We start from the raw sequence: 21,839 nt of genomic DNA on the forward strand, positions 1-21,839 counted from the left end.
CAAGTCTTCCCCATAAATCAATAATGTGCATCATTCATGGCCCAGAGTTCATCAAGATCCAAAGCATGATTAAAATGTTCAGCACTAAAAGCCAAGGGGGCTTTAAATACCAAGGGCTGTACAATGCTGGCTTGTGTGTTCGCATACAATGGAAAAGATTGTTCAGTGTTGGGAAAATAAATGGCATCAGGTTTCATTGCAGAATAATAAACAATCAGCAAGAGGAAAGTAGACTTTATTTCAATCTCCACAGACAGCAGCATCAACAAGAAATCCAAGAGAGGTGATCTCCATCTTCAAAGGTTTACGGGCAAGTCATTTTACAGATTATGCGGAGGATAGCCACAGACAATCACACCAGATCAACTCAAAGTCAGGGGGGGGGGTGGGAGAAAGAGAGAGCCCACATGTACATTACCAATGCTTCATTTATGGATTTTATAACTTCCAGGACAGCACAAAGGGGAATTGCCACAGCTGGGAAAACCCAGTGGCACACTATTGATCTGGTGAGCTTAAAAAACCCCCAACATAGTCCCTCACTAGTTAACTACTCGAATTTTAAATCGGGGTAGGATTTGGTAACTTGGGCTATTGTTGTTACACGGCAACAATTGAACCAATGCCCAGACACAGCTGGTATAAGAGCTGGGATCATAAACAACCATCCAAAATCTAAACTCAACATTGGAGAGAAAATTCAGTGCATATGTCTAGGACAATAAAATTTAAAGCTAAATATCTAGTCAAAGCAACAGACAACATTCCTTTCCCAACTGTTCAGTATTCACTTAGATAACAATGCTCAAGGTCCTGTAAATATCAATATTGAATGGTTTAGTTGAGTACAGATTAAACCAGAAAAATCAAAGTTCCGAGTAAGATTACAAGTTCCTTAAAGTCTGGAAATCCTTGCAATTTCTGGACATGCAAGCTCAGGTAAAACAGGTATGTCATCAGGGTTTGGCTTAGATGCCTGTACATGCTGGACAAAGGAGATTGGTGACAGTCTGATAACACGACTTCCAGCATCAGTCAGCCAAGAAGTGGACGGTTTATGCAAATTTCCACCTTGGTATCATTCCCAATACTGTAGTCCAAAAGAGACTGAAATACACAGAACAAATAAAGTGGTGCTATAGTGCAGAGCGGCAGGAAATTGTTGTTAAATCAATCACTAACATTACCTGCCCAATAAAAAGGCATTGCCTACAATATTATATCTGTTATCTATTTAATACCAAATGCAGCAAGTATATATTATTTTGAAGAAGAGTGAAAGGGTGGAAAAAAACAAATCAAATTCAAGATTATAGGAACCATTTGTTGCAGCTAACAAGTGTTGCAATGTGATCAGAAGTGTTTAAACCTGGTCCATTTAGACAATTACACAAAATAGAGTTTAACACCACAAACAGCTAAACCTACATCAGGCCCTGGGGTTCCTGAAACTTGATGGGCTGTGACAAGCTACAGTAAAATCACAACCTGGAACAAATTAAAACTTTAAAATGATAACTTATTCATAAATAGTCAATCAAGAACAATTGTACAAATGAAGACATTTCTAACAGCTTCAAGATGGCCACAGATCAGAGAGTGGAGTACAATAAGTGATGTTAAAGTGGTCTGGGCGGTGGTCAAGCACATTTTTGAGTGTTAGATATGCGCACAAGACCCAAATCCTTGCTGCATGCAAGTTGTACTGGGGGAACAGTTGGAGACCATTTCACAAAACCCTCCCAAAATACCCAGGTATAAATCATTCAACGGGTGCTTTTGCAAACCAGTGTGATGTAAATACCAGTGCTACCAGAACCGCAAAGATAATTCAGGTGAAGTTTGAAGGTTTAAATATCCAAAGCAAATAGATCCCATGCAAAATAAATGTTGTACCTCAGCCCAGCATACTTGCACCAACAAAAATGACAATTAGTTGCAATTTGAAACACAAATTGAAGTATCAAATTCAATTAAAACATGATGTGTAACTCAAATCCAAAAACAGCAATTTCTGATGGCACAGCAGGATCAGGGAATATTTAGCCTTTAACCAGAAATGACAAATAGCAGATTCACAACTTATTGGCCAAACACTGCTTTGTGGCTCTTTACACAGGCAGTTTATGGCCCCATTTGCACATCACCAAGCAAAGTGGCATTGCCATGCAAGTGATCCAGTGAAGTTTCAGAATTGGAGGGGGTGAGGAGAGTACAGGTTTGAGCAAAGTTTATAGCTTGACATGCCAGGGGGTTGGGTACTGATGCGTACATTTATATGGTCAAATGTAATGTTTGGTCCACACAATTAAAGTAAAAAATCAATAGGAAAAATGAAACTTAACAGACATACTCATGGAAACAATACCCAGACATGAATGTAATGCTGAAGTGTGCATCTATATATAGTTCAGGTGAACTGGTAACTTGCATGCAATAACATTTTAAACAACAAATTTGCACCAGAACACTGCACCACAAAAAAATCCAACATTTAGATCTCTAGTTTTTCTATTTACCTCAGGACAAACTTTCTAGAAATAAAATGGTAGCAGGCGTGGGGTCCAGCAAAAAAGCATGGGATTGGAAATAAAGCCAGTTATCAGTGGTACAAATGGGACAGATGTCAACAATTTTCAGTGTTTTAAAACAGACCACCATTGTGTTGGAACTGTTCAATTAGAACTGTTAATGCCAATCAGGATTATTACCCCAGATGGAATGGATGTTGCAAGATTTGGTGCAGTAACCTTGGGCAGTTGGATTATTGCCCGATAGTGAAAGGAAGTCAAACAGGTTTGTGTGTGGAGCCTCAGATTTTACCACCCATTTTCAAAGCTTCCCAGCCTTTCCAAGCCAAGCATTCAATACACCCACCTGTCTCTTCACAAACTTGATCATTTTCATTGCTTTCTCCACTCACCTGCATTGAGACTCCACCTACATGGAAACTAATTCAGGCAAGGCCACATCCAAACCACTTGCCCGACATGCATCATCTTTCAAAAGCTGGCTGGTTGCACTTGGTCCGTTCAACACCACATCACCCCTGTTAGCTTAAATACAACTTGGACATTCAATGTGTAATAACTTATTTCACATTGTAGGGCTTGAGTATTGTAAAATCTTACAAAGTGGTTAAACTAGTAATGTTAGTGGGAAGGCTGAATAATATACTGCAATGAGCAAATAGAAGTTGCAACAGCAGAGAATTGTAAAGCAACCAACTCAATGTTATAAACAGCCAGTTTGGCCTTTTGTACACTGCCTAGCTAGACTTAATGTGTGCAGAGGACGCAAGACTGGTTACAATGCACCCTAGGAGAATCAGACACAGTTTTAGCATTTACAAGGATGCAGACAAACTATTTAAATTGGTTTAGTACAGGAAGATAATGATTTAAGATGAAAGTCACTTTACTGCAAATGAGTCAATTCTGCACATCTGCCAACTTTAAAATATTTCCTGTTACAACTACTGTATACCAACATGCAAAAAGGCCCATTCCCAGGTAAGTCAACCACATTTTTTTAGTGCATTTCACTTTCCTTCACTTAATTCCACAACTTTGCACTACAGGGTGGAGTGTGACTGAACCTTAAATCTGGCTCTCAGGTGTCTCGTTAGTCTTGACCCCAGTGCAACAAAACCTTTGTGGGAAGGGGGGGAAAAAAGAGACAAGGGGAGAAATAGAATACTACAAAATATCTTACAATCCAAGTGTTTCAAAACAGTAGACAAGAAATTTCAAGACATGTTAACTAAGACAAATTTTCCTTGAGAATCCAATTGGTCTCATGTCCATTTGGTCAGAAAGGATCTGCCAAGAATGGGCACAAATCAATGGGCAATTATTTTAAAAACCATTACTGCTCAGGAGACGAATGCTGTAGTTTCAATATACTGTGCAAGAGGAATGGATCTGTCTCTGCCGCTTTCCTGCCCTTAGCAGCAGCCACCACCGCCACTGCCTTGCTTTAAGGGAGTGCTCTGGATTCGGATATTGGACTTCTCATCGTTGTGTGTAGGACCAGTCCCCATCCGGTTCTTGATCTCTGCAGCCATCGTCACAAATGCCTGCTCAACGTTGGTGGCATTTTTTGCGCTGGTTTCCAAAAATGGGATTTGGAGAGAGTCAGCATACTCCTTGAAGAGAAAGGGAAAACAAGTTCGTCACCTTTATATTTTTCAAATAATTAGAAAGCCATATACACCGATCAGCCAAAACATTCTGACCACTGACAGGTGAAGTGAAGAACATTGATTATCTTGTTACAAATGGCACCTGTCAAGGGTGGGATATATTAGGGCGGCACGGTGGCGCAGCGGTAGAGTTTCTGCCTTACAGCGAACCCAGCGCCGGAGACTAAGGTTCGATCCTGACAACGGGCGCCGTCTGTACGGAGTTTGTACGTTCTCCCCGTGACCTGCGTGGGTTTTCTCCGAGATCTTCGGTTTCCTCCCACACTCCAAAGACCTACAGGTATGTAGGTTAATTGGCTGGGCAAATGTTAAAAAAATTGTTCCTAGTGTGTGTAGGATAGTGTCTAAAATCTACAAGTGTGTAGGATAGTGTCTAAAACTTTGATTATCTTCTTACAATGGCACCTGTCAAGGGGTGGGATATATTAGGCAGCAAGTGAACAGTCAGTTCTTGAAGTTGACGCGTTGGATGCAGGAGAAATGGGCAGGAGTAAAGACCTGAGCGACTTTGACAAGGGCCAAATTGTTCTGGCCAGACGACTGGGTCAGAGCATCTCTGAAACGGCAAGGCTTGTGGGGTGCTCCCGGTCAGCAGTGGTGAGTACCCACCGACAGTGGTCCGAGGAGGGACAAACCACAAACAGGGTGTTGGGTGCCCAAGGCTCATCGATGCGCGAGGGCAACGAAGGTTATCCTGTCTGGTCCGAACCGACAGAAGGTCGACTGTGGCACAAGTCACAGAAAACTTTGGTGGTCACAGGAGGAATGTGTCACAATACACAGTGCATCGCACCCTGCTGCGTGTGGGGCTGCACACGGAGGACCAACAGCACATTAGGCAGGTGGTCATGTTTTGGCTGATCGGTGTATTAACGTTGATAACTCAATGGAATGAACAACAGGATCTGTTCATTGTGCATTTCAGGCCTTTGGTAGGCACAAGTTTAGACATCCAATCCAACTAGTTTATCCAGGCTTGAACAATTAGTACATTCAAAATTCACCACATCAAGAATTGAACTGCCTCACTGTTCCTTTCAATAGATATTTCCTGGGTCAGAGGCCAGCATTTAGCAAGTTCCTGCCCAGACTGCTCTATTGCTAAAATCTGGACATTTTTCATTTCAGAGATACAGCATGGAAACAGACCCTTTATTCCACCGAGTCCATGCCGACCATCGGTCACCTGCTTGCACTAGTTATCCCACTTTCTCATCCACTCCGAACTAGGGGCAATTTACAGAAACCAGTTCACCCACAAACCAGCAAGCCTTTTGGAAGAAATTGGAGCACCCGGAGGAAACCCACGTGGTCACAGGAAGAATGGACAAACTCAACACAGGCAGCACCCCGGGTCAGGATCGAACCCAGGTCTCTGGTGCCGTGAGTCAGCAACGCAGCTCGTCAGGTAGTTTTTGCTACTGAAGAAATTTAAAACTTTTGAATATACAAGTTAACTTTAGATTTAGAAAACTAATATGACTTTAAATTAGTTGCTGGGCTTTTGAGTTTACTCCAGAAACTGCAGATTATAGAACAGAAAAAGAGATTTAACCCTGTTGGGTGCGAAGTGACGTATGGCCTCTGCACTACAGAATATTAATGAATCCAAATATTCTTGAAATTCAATTTGCATTTTTAATATTACTGCAAGTTTTGCACTTGGATGTACACAATATGGATGTAGATTACCACAGGCTGTTACATTAAAATCGCTTCAATAGCTTGCTGGCATATTGCATAGAGATCAGCACAATGCCAAATTTAAGCTGAAGGTAGACAAAATGCTGGAGTAACTCAGCGGGTCAGGCAGCATCTCAGGAGAGAAGGAATGAGTGACGTTTCGGGTCGAGACCCTTCTTCAGACTGATGTCAGGGGAGGGGGCGGAACCTGCCCCCCCTGACATCAGTCTGAAGAAGGGTCTCGACCCGAAACGTCACACATTCCTTCCGCCCCCTCCCCCGACATCAGTCTGAAGGGTCTCGACCCGAAACGTCACCCATTCCTTCTCTCCCAAGATGCTGCCTGACCCGCTGAGGTACTCCAGTATTTTGTGTCTACCCTCGATTTAACCAGCATCTGCAGTTTTTCCCCTACCAAATTTAAGCTATTATGCACCAGAGTGTAAGCCATATAGAGCAAGATACGCTGTACTCTAATCATTCCTAGTTTGATTGCATCCACACCCACTTTCACTTCCTTGTCAAAACTCAAGTTATGTCTCAAAATTTGGAATGATGCCAAGCACTACTTTCTGGAAGTTTTCACAATTCAATGTCAGTGTTTACCAACTGAATTGGCTCACACTTTTATTGCACAATTGTCTATTCTGCAAGAGATGCCTTTTACTGCTGGATATTGGAATGTTTACCACCTCGTCAAGGCAGCAGGTTCTTAACGCTGGCGTGATCAATGCTTCCTTTTCAATCAGATCTTTTTTGCAGTCGAGGTCTGTTATTGTATGGATTGTGTAGTCATCCTTCATTGTTAAACCTTACAGGATCAGAATAACTCTGCTTCACAGCGTGGACAATAATTCAACTATTTTGCACATTTTGCCACTATTAGAAACACAGAAAATAGGTGCAGGAGTAGGCCATTCAGCCCTTCGAGCCAGCACCACCATTCAATATGATCATGGCTGATCATCCAAAACTAATACCCTGTTCCTGCTTTCTCCCTATACCCCCTGACTCCGTTAGCCCTAAGAGCTAAATCTAACTCACTCTTGAATACATCCAGTGAATTGGCCTCCACTGCCTGTTGTGGCAGAGAATTCCACAGATTCACAACTCTCTGGGTGAAAAGGTTTTTCCTCATCTCAGTCCTAAATGGCCAACCCCTTATTCTTAAACTGTGACCCCTGTTTCTGGACTACCCCCAACATCGGGAACATTTTTCCTGCATCTAGCATGTCCAATCCCTCAAGAATTATATATGTTTCTATAGTGTACAAATTAGTTAAAATGGAATGGCACATTCCCAATGTGCAATCCCCTTGATAACTACACTTTCTATCCCAATGCATTGCCTCAATTTGAATAGGATCTTTGGACCTCCAAATAACAGCATGCGTCTTGTGGTGCAGGAAGAAACTTCAGATGCTGGTTTATAGTGAAGAAAGGCACAAAATGCTGGAGTAACTCAGCGGGTCAGGCCACATCCAGGCCACATCCAGGCTCAGCGGGTCAGGCCAGGGTTAGAGCCCTTCTTCAGTCTGAACAAAGGTTCTGATCCGAAACCTCATCTATTCCTTTTCTCTAGAGATGCACCTTGTGGTGGGCTGACTAGATCACAGTACAAACCTGGCCAAGTGGCATGCAAACAGAAGATCCAGAATAATTAAAAACTGCTTATATTCATGTACTCATCTTCAGCCTATACAAACATCTTGGAGGAATTCCTCAAAGGATAGGTGGGAGAAAAATCAGGTCACTGATAGAAAATTCATTGCAGAGAATGCCAGAGAATTCTAAGATCGCATATGTAGGGGAAAAAACTGCAGATGCTGGTTAAAATCGAAGGTAGACACAAAATAAACTACCCAAGGGAAATATGAGTGTAAGATGTAAGAAAATAACTGCAGATGCTGGTACAAATTGAAGGTATTTATTCACAAAATGCTGGAGTAACTCAGCGAGTCAGGCAGCATCTCAGGAGAGAAGGAATGGTGATGTTTCGGGTCGAGATCCTTCTTCAGACTGATGTCAGGGGAGGGGGTGGGACAAAGATAGAAGGTAGTCGGGGACAGGAGGACTAGTGGGAGAACTGGGAAGGGAAGGGGAGAGAGAGGGAAAGCAGGGACTATCTGAAGTTAGAGAAGTCAATGTTCATACCGCTGGGGTGTAAACTACCCAAGGGAAATATGAGGTGCTGTTCCTCCAATTTGCGCTGGGCCTCACTCTGACAATGGAGGAGGCACAGGACAGAAAGGTCAGATTGGGAACGGGAGGGGGAGTTGAAGTGCTGAGCCACCAGGAGATCAGATTGGTTAAGTATTCCAAGATCGTACTTTAGACAGTGCCTAAATAACTAATAAAGTAATAAAATCTAATAACTAGTTCACAATTTAAAATTTACCAAATCCTTAAAATACTCTATTGAAGTTTTAAACACAAAGCCATAGCTCAAAAGAGTTTATATACCTTAGCTGTGGTATAATCCACCACCTTCTTACTAGTCAAGTCGCATTTATTCCCCACAAGCAATTTGTTCACATTTTCACTCGCGTAACGAGCTATTTCTTCCAGCCACTGCTTGACATTATTAAAGGAATCCTGCAGATGTGAGAGAGGTCATGGATTACTGCATCATCAGAGCACATCTAATATTCAAGCATTGAACTTTCCTGTAAAGCTGGCAAGTTGCATCCTAGGGTTCAGTATCTGGTCTCGTGTGCGTCAACCACAGCACATTGCTGTCTACTGGGAGATAGGAATTTATATCTTCATAATTATACTTGCGACATGGACCCGTTAGGCTGCATGGCCTGTTAATTCAACATGGAATCCAAGCTAAATTCATTACTACTGAAAAAAGCCCATCAGACGAGTTTGCTGCAACAGTGAACCTCATTAATCTGGTAGACTGAACAAAGTGGGCTGGACTGGCAGCATTTTCAATCGACTGGAAGCTATTGGCATCAATATTAACATTTACACAATAAATATATCAATAGTCCTGCCGTGGAAAAAGGACGCTCAAGAATCTGTACCAAGTGAACCAGATACCATATCGTTGGGATTTATTAGTAAAAACTTCAAAGTATTGGATTCCTACAGTACTTGGAAACTGGCTGAAGATTTTCTCCAAATGCTGTTACATTCGACAATCTTAATTCCCAATTTTAGGTTTTTTTGAAGGCACCAAGTACATAGACAGACTTTTTAAGGATGGAGCTTTTAAAATTGGAGGGGGAAGGAAGCGAAGTTTTAAGAGAGAACAGGCATATATTTAAGGTCAGTACAGGAGCCCATGCACAATTGAAGCTAATCAGAGGGATAGGACCTGGGCAGTTTCCTGATCCTACGAGAATAACCAAGCAGAATGAAAGTCTGCCATCTTGCAGAGTAGGAATAAAATCGGGATTTGGCAAATTCGCACCAGGAAAATAATTCTTCAGTTCAGTCACTTCCCCATGTACAGCACCTTTTGTAAGTGGTTCACAATAAAATGGACATGTCAGTAGAACACTGAAGAGGGCTAGTTGTTTGCACCATTAGAATATAATTGATGCATACGAGTGAGAATTATAACAGTCCTGGTGATGGGCTGTTACATTTTTGCTTATTTGCCACCCCAATGGGTAATGCATACCGAAAGTTCACATTAACTACATTTTACCATTTGATAAAGTCTTCACACTAATTACCCTCCCCAGTTGAACCAGGAAGAATGGCAAGCCCAGTGCCATCCTTCAGTGGTCTCATTTGGCAAAGCCCACAAGCATCAGGTTTGTGTCAATACCTTTCAGAGCTCAACCACTGAAAAAGTGTTGACCCAAATGTTAACTTCCTTCTCTAAAGGGCACAACTTGAACAACAGGTTACTCTGGTCCCTACAAGTTTCAGGATTTTTGGATTAATTCAATTCCGCCTTTTAAGAATTGCTACATTTCCTGATTAATTTCAGAGGAAAATCATCTTTCACCAAAACAATCTCAGGAATTTGGATACAAACCAAAAAAACTTGAGATTGTCATTTAGAATCAGAAAGTAACCTTGTTGAAAGGTGAGAGAAGTTACGAATTCATTGCTCCTCTATTCAATTACACAGCTCACCCTACCTGATCCGTAACATCATATACAATGATAATGCCATGCGCTCCTCTGTAGTAACTGGAAGTGATGGTCCTGAACCGTTCTTGGCCTGCTGTATCCCACTGAAAATGATAAAGTCACATGTAACATCCAAACCAAACTCAATTGCATCCAGGCAGAGATAACTTAAAAGAATGAACCACCTTAAAAGCATAACCTCAATTTGAAACATGACTCAAACACAGGCTCGGGAGATCCGTTAGTACAATAGACTATCGCTCAGTCAATTGTTCTCCACCTTCAGCACCCTGGCCCCTGCAAAACACCTCCTTCATTCAGAGACATTGTCATTCCCCATTTCCTCCCTTGTGTACAAACCGAGGGATGTGGCATACAAAGTTCAATCATGAATCACTCGACCTTTGACAACAAGCACCAATGTGAAAGCTAATTCTAAAGGCCAGTTGATCATAAATGTTAGTTTTAAATAAAATTAAAAGAACGTTTGCTTTGCACTCAAAGACCTTGAGTTCTTAAACCTTGCTCCTTCAGAGGCTGAAGATTCTTCATTTAATATAAACCCTAGGTTGTTTTGGACAGTGCAGTGACTGGGTTTATTTCAGCTGGCGACAATACCTGCAGCTGGTTGTGTACTAGGTACACTTGCTATGCAATGACAGACAAAGTGCTGGAGGATCCCAGTGGGTCAGGCACCATCTCTGGAGAACATGGATAAGTGACATTTCAGGTCAAGACTCTCTTTCAGACTGAAGGTCCGGACCTATAATGTCACCTAACCGTGTTCTCTGGGGATGATGCCTGACCCACTGAGTTACTCTGCCATTCTATGTCTATATTTGATACCTAGTACACAACCCAGCAGTTCTCCAACTTTAGATAGTTCTTCTGTCCCTCTCTTCCCCTCCCTAGATCTCCCACTGTCTTCCTGTCTCCACCTATATCCTTCCTTTGTCCCTCCCCCCCGACATCAGTCTGAAGAAGGGTCTCGACCCGAAACGTCGCCCATTCCTTCTCTCCTAAGATGCTGCCTGGCCTGCTGAGTTACTCCAGCATTTTGTGAATACCTTCGATTTGTACCAGCATCTGCAGTTATTTTCTTACACAACCCAGCAGTAGTCACCCAACTACAGGCATCATCTCCAGCAGAAATAAGCCCAGTCATTGCTTTGTCCAAGACTAACAGAGTTTAAAATCAAATTAAGTGCTTTCAGCCGCATCAGAGCAATATTTAAGTGCTAGACTTGAGTGCAAAGCAAATTTTTTATTTAAAACAGTAACATTTATGATCAACTGTCCTTTAGAATTACAAGTAAGATCAAACGCAGAGTTGGTGCAGTCAATGATTTGAACCAGGCAATTAAGAATATCAAAACATGTACTTACAATTTGTAGCTTAATGGTTTTGCCTTCTAATTCTATGGTTCGGATTTTGAAGTCAACGCCAATGGTACTGATGTAGCTTTCTGTGTAAGTGTCATCCTGTAAAAAGACAAAATTACTGAGCAGCATAAACACACTGGTCACCGATTGATCCAGCAGAAGATCTGATGGGCCAGATATTGACTGCAGCATTTCAAAATTGCTGTATGAAACAAGATGGACAAGGCCTATCCACAACCAGTGGGCCAGAATATTGAATGAATTCAGTGACATCTCTTTGAAGAGCGGGCCTTTGAAGGGCGGCGCAGTGGTGCAGCGGTAGAGTTGCTACCATACAGCGCAAGAGACTACAGGCGCTGTCTGTACCAAGTTTGTACATTCTCTCCGTTTCCTTCTAAAGACGTACAGGTTTGTAGGTTAATCGGCTTAGTATTAGTGTAAATTGTCCCTTGTGTGTGTGTGTGTGTGTGTGTGTGTGTGTAGGATAGTGTTAGTGTGCGGGAATCGCTGGTCGGTGCGGGCTGGGTGGGCCTGTTTCTGCACTGTATCTCTAAACTAACCTAGAGAAATTTAGAAGCATGTACAAAATTTGCGACTTTTGAGCGAATGGGGGATAAATAACTTGAAACAAGATAAGGTTAATTTGAAGTAAACAAAGTCATTTTGGGTTTGATTGGTGCAAATACCTACAAGCCATCAATAGAGAGATATTATAATGTGCATGGGAGTTCAGAAAACAGGTCTGGGTTGTGCCAAGAATGGTATTTGCAACCACAAGAATCAACAAGAATCAACAGCACCATAATTTCAACATATCCAAAATAACAATGACAATGGCCAAATACTAAACTACGTGTGTTAATTTACTTACTGTAGTCACGTTTCCTAGTTAGCTTTCATAAAACATTAGCGAGGAATTTTTCGAATTTTTCTCTCTCTCTCTCTCTCTCTCTCTCTCTCTCTCTGTGTCAACAAGGGGATTTTGGGAACAATATCCCAAGCTTGGTATTGGCCTTAACTTTCTGAAAGCTTGATCTATTTTTACATACCAAGATGTTTGGGGTTAAACGACTGAAGTTGGACAGACTGACAGGTAGAAGCAGTGGGGGATCTGTGAAGGAAAGATTCAGGCATTTTTGCCACAGGGTTTAATCAACAATTTGGCTAATGAGCATGTCCATTGAGCAATCAAACCCAGAATGTGGCGCCTTTTATAAAATATCTCATTTCCTGAAGTTCCTATAAGTTAAAAGCAAAGTAGTGAGCACAAATGTTTACCATCCGAATGAATGAATGAATACGTTTATTGGCCAAGTATGCATATACAAGGAATGTGCCTTGGTGCTCCGCTCACAAATGACAACACAAACATACAGTTAACAATTAAGAATAAAGCATAAACACATCAAAACAATAAGGATACATCATTACAGTCTAAACATGTGGGTGAAAATAAACCAGAGCAAAAAAGAGACTACAGACTTTGGTTATTGAGTAGAACTATCACTCGTGGAAAAAAGCTGTTTTTGTGTCTGGCTGTGGCTGCTTTGACAGTCCGGAGTCGCCTTCCAGAGGGAAGTGCTTCGAAGAGTTCCTAGGTTTGAATCTGAATTCCTAGGTTTAGTGTTAAGAATTTATTCCAAATTTCTTTACGGCTTCAAAATGAGAAGTGCACCGATGGAAGGATCAATAATCAAAAATGCATCTGAAGATTAGAAAATACTTTGTGTGTCCAGAGTAGCACCTTTTTGGCAGTTGTACCAAAAAGAGTTCATGGTTAATGCCAGTCTGTAGGACTACTTAAACCATATTATTCAATGAAACATTCATTCTGGGCTGAAGGGTCTGTCCATGTGCTGCATCGTAATTTTCCATGTTCTCGTTACACAGTAGATAAAAACTTTCAAGAAGCATTTGACAGTTATTTGTGGCTTTGCAACATTCTGCAAGGCATCTTAACCTGGTGGTCCAATTACATCAAATATTCAGAGCTGGATGTATGGGGACTGGAGTGGGGACAAAAACCAAAGGATTGCTTGCATTAAATGAGGCAGAGGAAGCTACAACTTAAAATGGCCACCGTTTACATTTCAATGTAAAAGTTCAATGCTAAAATTAGAGGACTTACAGCAAACCGGAGCAGTAGACAAGATTTGCCAACACCAGAATCACCAATAAGCAGCAGCTTGAACAAGTAGTCACTGTGGATCACAAAAGTAATTAGTACTACAGCAAGCACATGGGTAATACAAAACTATTCAATACACGACTCCTCATTATCTTCAAGGACATCAGATGCTATCTGTGAACAATTTAGAACACCTTTCAAGTGAATATTTAGACTACGATTTAGCAGTTAACATAATGAAGTGATCAACGTGTGCTTTCACAAAAGGTTAGTGCTCTGGAAGACAGTACCCAAAATGAACAGCTTAAAGAATCTCTTCCCACTTAATGCAGATTTAAACTGGCTATGGTTACAAGTAGCCATTTTCCACAATGGGAGCAATTCATGCTGTAGTAAAATTTAAAGACATTAGCCGCCATCCTTATTCCAAACTAATGGAACATCCAGCTGTTCTCCATGACTCTTGCTGACTCATTCTACTCAACAGCCAAGTTGTTGGTCAATCAATGTCGGAAGTAAAGTTATTTCCACATTATTTTTTTTCTGTGGAAGGCAATGAACAATGAACACCATTGCGGTGACATTTTGCAGTAAGATCTCATTTCATACAGATCTTTTCAAAACGGATTTCTAAAATATTAGATGCAGTGACTTGATCACCCAATCTAGACAACCCTGTTTCAGTATTTACAAATTGGAAGGAAACTTTCCAGTTTTACAATATTGTAGGCCTATGCAGAGCATCCAGAAAGTAGGATAATATACAGCTATCACCAAGTGCCCTAATTAGATAAACTTCTGCAAGTCTAGTTGGCTAATCAAAACAAGTAGTATTTGATTTTGCAGTGCAGGTTAATGCAACAAGAGTTAAGTTTCAATGAACCCAACTCAGATTATCTATTCTAATTAGAACATCAAAATACATTTGACCAGAGATAGCAGAAATGTTCTTTAAACAATCCCAAAACCATCCATTGGAGTCGAGGGTGTTGCAAGATTGTCTGGAAATTATAACTTGTGTAGAAGTTCAGAACTCCACTCGTCAAGAAGTCCTTCTGGTATCTTGCCACCAAGCACAGGCAAAATAGCTACTTATTTCCTTCACAAGCAAACTGCTTTATGTTTAGTGCTATCCTGCTCAACATTTGGAACTCTACCAGAGCCCAATCATTTCACAGATGGACACAGGTACTGGAGTAACTCAGCGGGTCAGGAAGCATCGCTGGACAAAAAGGATGGGTGACTTTTTGGATTGGGACCTTTAAGAATGAAGGGTCCCGATCCAAAACGCCATCCATCCTTTTTCGCCAAGGATGCTGCCTGACCCGCTGAGTTACTCCAGCGCTTTGTGTCTATCTTTGGTTTAAACCAGAATCTGCAGTTCCTTCTTTCAATGCTCCCAGTCATTTCACTCCAGAAACATAGTTAAAGTTTAGATAAATCCTATATTTTTGCAATGCCTTCCAAGTCAGTTCTACTGCAACAAAGTGCTTTGCATTATGTAAAAGGTAGCACCAAATAGAAGTGTATGCAGAGGCTACAAGTTATACCACACTTAATCTCATTTACCATCTTGACTTGGTGGCAGAGCTTTAATCAACTAGTATTAATGCATTAAAATGGCATGTTCAACAATTGAATACACTGCAGGCATTACATTGAAACGTTCTCCTGTATACTAGAAATGTAGCCTGGGGAAACTACTTTGCAACAAATTTAGTCTGAAGATGTCCATCCTATTTGAACAATCCATGGATCACCATTCCAATGGATGCCAAGTATCAAGGCACCTCTGGAGATATTGAAATCTTTTTTTAAAAAGCAGAATATCCAAGGCAGTGCTATTCCTAATTAGACAGGCTCTAACTTCATCATCTCCATAGCCATTATCTCTAACATCGCCCCTGATTGTCAATTGCAAATACAGGCCATTTTCTAATCAAATCTCAGCTTGTGAAAGGTCATTGACTTCGCTCACCAGCATTTCGTTCCTTATTGCTTCGACCATCCATTTCCAGCCCTGTACATCACATTTTCATGACAAAACGGATTGTTGCACACAATGCTGTATTTAGAGGTCGTATTAACCAAGGCACAGATACATTAGGTGAAAGGCTTTGGAAATGTATCAGCCTCACTCATGAGATGGCCACATCATGCAGTGTCACAATCTTACTGCCATTTGAAGAATTGTCCAGAATAACTTCAGTTCTCAGAGACAAATGCCTTGGACACTGCACTGATAAATGCTGTTATGCCCTTTGGTTTAAGCACGAGACAGGCCTTGTACACGGTAACATGTGATTACATGTTAATAATCAGTTCATTTCAAATTATAACAAATCAAATTAGAAGTCACTGTTAAGCAGGTTAGCAACCGAGGTCAGTATGAATACCGATGCACACAATGGGACATTTTTAATTTGAGGGGGACAGGTTAGCCAAGTGTCAGTAAAACAGGAGGGTGGCCACACAAACTGGGAAAATTTTGGTAGCTTACAGCCCAATGCTATGAACTCTGGTATAGTACCACCCCAATGCCTTTAGCCTGCCTCGCCCACCCCTGTGCATGCACATTTCTCAATACCCTAGTCACACTGCTCCTTCTCCTACCCCCCACCCCCACACACTTATCTCCAAGCCCTGAGTCCCATATTTTCATTTTATTTCAACTATCTGAACACATTAACTGGGAAAGGTTCCAACAACCTAATGTTACACAATTGGGGGGTCTAAATGGATTGTTTTGGAGCTAACTCTTAGCTTTCAGTTTCAAACAAGATGCACATAATCAAGATATTGAGATCCAAAGTTACAAACAGTACATTTTAAATGGTTGAAATCATTCTACATCCTGCACCGACCTCCATTGTGAAGTGTGCATTGCTCTAAACCGCATTTTACATTTACAATCAATTCATCCATTCACAAGTAGATTACCAAGGTGACTTAATTTGGATGCATGTGATTGGCAATGACATTACAATGCCTATGCTCCTGTGCTCTGCAACAAACTCTTGTATATTGGATGCAGCTACCCATCTATTATCTTTTGCCCAACTCCCACTATTCAGTGTAGGACCTCATCCCTTTGGCATAAATGACATGGATAGGAAATGTGCACAACAACTTCTGGCTGCTCACTACGCTCTCTACTACACTAAAACCTAGGAAGAATTACACAAAAAACATGCTGTACCTTAACCTGCTGTCACCCTTTACTCAGTACCGCACTTAATCTTTTAGACTGATCACTCACCTTGAGGAAGGCCTCCACACAAAAGGGTATGTTCACAGCAAGTCCAAAGATAGACAAAACGCTGGAGTAACTCAGCGGGACAGGCAGCATCTCTGGAGAGAGGGAATGGGTGACGTTTTGGGTCGAGACCATTTAGACTCCAGTCCAGTCTCAACCCGAAACATCACCCATTTCCTTCTATCCAGAGATGGGTCTCAACCCGAAGCTTCACCCATTCCTTCTCTCCAGAGATGCTGCCTGTCCCGCTGAGATACTCCAGCATGTGTGTCTATCTTCGGTTTAAACCAGCATCTGCAGTTCATTTCCTACACATTTTGCCTACCACAGATGTTAGGCTCACTGGTCTATTTTCTTGCAGCCCTTAGAGGCATAATAATTATCCACCTTCCAATCTTCCAGCACCTCACCTGTATCTAATGTGTATCTGCAGTTTCTTCTCTAGCTCCCCACTTTGTCCATGGACATCTGATCAGGCCCAGGGGATTTTTCTACCTTCATGAACCTTATGACATTCAGAACCTCCTCAACCATAATACTGACTATCCTGAAGACACTTCCATTAAAATTCCTATGGTAACTTTGACCTCAATTAGCGCAAATAAATAAATGATACACCAACCTGCACCAAACACCCATACATAGAACCAAACATCCTTATCCACGCCTAAAAGCCTTTGACCATATACTAGTTCACACACCTTGGCAGCATTCCCTTTGATAGATGTTGATAAAATCAACAGGATAACAAAAGCCAGCTCTTTTTGAAATAGTGTTGGAATGAAATGGAATCAGCAAAAGACCAAGCTCAGATGCATCCTGCTGCTGTCATACCCATCTTACTCTATAACTTGCAAGAGATGGACAGTGTACATCAGTCATGCCAGGCATTCACAAGACCCATCTGCATAGAGATAAGATCAGTCTGAAGAAGGGTCTTGATCCGAAATGTCACCTATTCCCTCTCTCCAGAGATGCTGCCTGTCCCACTCCAGCATTACTCCAGCATTTTGTGTCTATCCTCGATTTAAACCAGCATCTACAGTTCTTTCCTACACAGATAAGACAAGACGTTCTGCCCCAGAAGTTACGCGTTTGAAGAATCAGATTGATTGACAGGTCATGCCAAAATGTCTGATGAAATACCAAAGCAGCTAATTTACACATAGCTGAATGAGGGAAATGATTGTGGTGAACAGAAACAAATTAAAATTCTTAGAATAGAGAAGTTTTGGCAACAACACCACAGGGAACAAGCATTGTATCATCCCGTTTGGCATACTGCAAAACAATTGTGCATTCATCAAGCTAAAATGGAGGCAGTACAGAGGAAAAGAGAATGGTGAAAATCAACTGCTGATGCTAAAGCATCCACCTGTTACCTGTGTGGAAGGAACAGAAGTCTCAATTGATATAACCAGACATACCTGCACACTTTGCAATTCTATAGGCTAGATGTCTTTGTCTTAATCAAGAATAACAAACAGATCATACACTGTTCAAGTACATCCTGCAACAAGCTTTTGGATGTGGGATCATCAACACATTCTGCTGAAAGGCCAGACTTTGGGCCTCTATCTACTGATGGTATTCTCTGGCATGCAGAGATGGACAAGTCCTAGGTTAGGAAGGAACTGCAGGTGCTGGTTTATACCAAAGATAGACACCGTGCTGGAGTAACCCTGCAGGTTAGGAAGCATCTCTGGAGAAAAAGGATGGGTGACAGTTCGGGTTGGAATCCTTATTCCGTCAGAAGGGATCCGACCCGAAACGTCACCCATCCTTTTTCTCCAGAAATGATGCCTGACCTGCTAAGTTACTCCAGCACTTTGTGTTGATCCTAGGTTAGATCTGTTTGGAAGGGATAGAGAAGAAATGATGTGGATACATCTGATCACAGAGCAGCAAATAGTCAGCTAATTATGGCCCAAGCTCCCACAATTTTGTACCTAACCGCCCCACCTTTAAGATCTGATTTTAATCCAAATGCTTCCTGTAGCTCAATGTCAAATTTTGTCCAAAGCCTTGAACTTGTGCTGCATAAAATGATCAACTGTTAAATGGTCAAATAAAACCTTAAATATTTAATCATTGGACTGTGATAATTATTGATAGTAAAACATTGAGTTTACAATAATTAAATAATTGTGAATTCAGCTCCTGCAAAGACAGTTAAGCATAAATGATCTTTTTTCCAAACACCAATTCAAAATGTAGAAACAAAAGAACTGCAAATGTTGATTTACCAAGGAAAGGCAAAGTCTGAAGAAGGATCCTAACCCAAAACATCAGCTAGACATGTTGTCCAGGGATGCTGCCTGACCTACTGAGTTACACCAGCATGTTGTGTCTCACCAATTCAAAGTGTGGGTGTTTTTAAAAAACACTTAAAGGATTTTCCTGATGCTCATTCTCTTTTATTAGTTTGCACCCAAGTTCTCTTAATTGCAGAAAACATCAGGAGCTCTGCCACCTACAAAGATAAATCAAAGCACTCATTTCTGTTTCTGGGATCTCCATTAGTGTTAGAGGTCAAGTATCTGAAAACTAATCAACTCAGGAATGTGTTTTTCATGTAAGCAGCTTTAGTTTTACTTCACTATAATGCTGGATGTCAGGACTGCTGAATGGAGTCAAGCAATTATGTCACCTCCTGTTGAATCAAAAATACTTTGTAGGAAGATTAAAACCCCAGACACTTCATTCACACAAACCAAATAGTCGTTTAAATAAACCAGTCCAAATAATGTGTAAAGTCCAATAGTCCAAGTAATGTAACATTACTTCAACATTTCCATCTTTCATGCATTCACCAGCTTTATGTGCATGCAATAGTAATCACCCATTTCACTACTGAATCAATCAGTCCCACATAATTTCAGTCCAACAAGCAGAGTTCGAAAGTCCGTAAATTGAAACAGTCCAAGTTTATTTTTCAGAAAAATCCAAACTCGGACTTGTTCTCCATCCCTCACACCAGGGAGTGAAACAATCTTAAAATTGAGGAAAGGCTCAGAATAGCCACCAGGTGTCAGGGGTTATGGGGAGAAGGCAGGGGAATGGGGTTAGAAGGGAGAGATAGATCAGCCATGATTGAATGACTGAGTAGACTTAATGGGCCGAATGGCCCAATTCTGCTCCTATCACTTATGAACTTATGACTGCAGGATCCCATCTTCCGACTTGCCGGTTTTATCTTGCATCTTAACACCGTGTGACTGGTCCAGTCTTTGTTGACGGTGGGTACACTTAACGGCAATGCCATTGGACATCAAGTATGTAATTAAACTCTTGGAGATGGTCTTTCAAGCCATCAGCCCATGCCAATTACGTAATATCTTCAGGTGGACTTGCCATGCTGTTCAGAGATCAAGTCAAGCTCGGACTGAAAAAAGTTATTTATATTGCAACAAGATCTGTGCAATTAAATTATTCAATTCAACGAGTTTATAAGGTGGTATTTACACAACCAGCCTCCAGAGAGAGAGAATAAAATCAGCCATAGAATTCTAATCAAAAAGCAAAGGTAGTGGCCCTAAATATCAATGCAACTAACACTGCTGACCTCTTCCCCTACTACTCCCATCCCAATTTCTGAAGATGAAAGCTCAGCCCTGCCGGCAAAGGGAGTCATGTGTACTTCCTCTCCGACATGTGATGTGGAAGTCAAATCTTGAACAGTTGCTGGTTTCAGCACATTCCCACGATAGTATCTCTGAACTGCTTAAGTTTTGAAATTCACATCACAAGTTGTTAAATGCACTTCAATGTGAAAGTGCCAAAACCATGCTTCAGAGAAAATGGACATCTAGCCAATATTCAAAGGTTTGGTCCAGGACAGGCCTTATCTACTGCAGCTGTTCTGCCTTACAGGACTCAATCCTACAACACCTAAATAGCTTCAAGGCCAGGTCCAGTGATGCAAATCGAATGGCCCTAAAAGTTAGTGCACTACCATTAAAGGTACATTGTTACGAATGAAATGCTACACATAAGTTCTTTCCATCAGCTTCCAACTGGTGGTAACTTACATTAAAAGTCACTGGATGTGTTAATGTGCATTGTTATGTTTTCTTCCCTGACAGGGAAGAAAAATGAGGGGAAGATCATTTAAAGAAAAGCTTTATTATAGCCTGGAACAACCAAACTCACTCAACTTGAAAAGGTAGGGCAAATGAAAATAGAAAGTGCTGGAAATACTCAGGGCTGACCACATTTAGGATCTGCAATCAGAAGCAGATTCTCTCCCCAGATGTAGCCTGACTTGCTGATTATTTCTAGTATTTTGTTCTGGTTTTAGAATTTCCACAGATATTGCTACTATCCTTTTCACAAAGATCTGGAGCAACTCACCAAGATACTCCAGCACAGTCTTGATGCAAACCAGCAGTTCTTTATTTCTCCCTTTCACATGCTGCATTGCAAAGTTTCCTTGGATCACAACTTTTCAAAGACTTTACCCACCAAGGTCAGAGTGATCACTGGAAGTACCCGAGATGGAGTACAATCTCAATATCTCTGCCAACTTCTTAGCCAACAAAAACTTCAGCGCTTCCATTGTGATAACTCAGCATCAGCTTAAAAACACTATTAATTATAGCTTGCTATGCAAAAAAATGGCTGCGATGCAAAACAGAATCTATGTTTCAAAGGGATTTTGTTAGCTCCAAGCTGTTTTAATATCCTGCAGTTACAAATTAGTGTACTCAAACTCTGCATTGTTATATTCAAAATGTCCTCCACCGGAAAATGTCTGCAAACATCCCTTCCTAAAGGAACGTTACCTTCCACTGCAAACTGATCAAATCTTAAACTCATTCACTACAAAGAAAACAATAGCAGTAAAGAATGCCAAGAGACATTTTCCATTTTACAGTTGAATTTTCCAACCAAACACCGTGTACTTAATGTTGAAAGTCCATGTGCTTGGAGAAAAATATCCTTTGATACTATTAGCAGATTTGCCTTCCTGACTTCAATTGACCGGCACAGTAATGCAGCGGTAAAGCTGCTGTCACATAGCGCCAGGGACCCGGCTTTGATCCCGACTACGGGTGCTGTCTGCGCAGAATTTGTACGTTCTTCCCCCA

The 21,839-nt window shown here is 41.3% G+C and overlaps 1 protein-coding gene across 1 annotated transcript in view; it reads right to left on the reverse strand.

Moving 5' to 3' along the window:
• Positions 1 to 219: 219 nt before the first annotated feature.
• LOC144611815 (ras-related protein ORAB-1-like) overlaps positions 220 to 21,839 on the reverse strand; it is a 28,313-nt gene continuing 6,693 nt past the window's right edge. The window contains exons 2-6 of the mRNA XM_078431089.1: positions 13,494 to 13,566; positions 11,369 to 11,464; positions 9,991 to 10,086; positions 8,351 to 8,482; positions 220 to 4,147 (exon numbers count right to left, since the gene is read on the reverse strand). Coding sequence (XP_078287215.1) covers positions 3,947 to 4,147; positions 8,351 to 8,482; positions 9,991 to 10,086; positions 11,369 to 11,464; positions 13,494 to 13,566 — 598 coding nt within the window. The 3' untranslated portion in view covers positions 220 to 3,946. The remainder of the gene's footprint in view (positions 4,148 to 8,350; positions 8,483 to 9,990; positions 10,087 to 11,368; positions 11,465 to 13,493; positions 13,567 to 21,839) is intronic.

This window comes from Rhinoraja longicauda, chromosome 41 (genome assembly GCF_053455715.1).
Source record: "Rhinoraja longicauda isolate Sanriku21f chromosome 41, sRhiLon1.1, whole genome shotgun sequence".
Taxonomy (NCBI): Eukaryota; Metazoa; Chordata; class Chondrichthyes; order Rajiformes; family Arhynchobatidae; genus Rhinoraja; species Rhinoraja longicauda.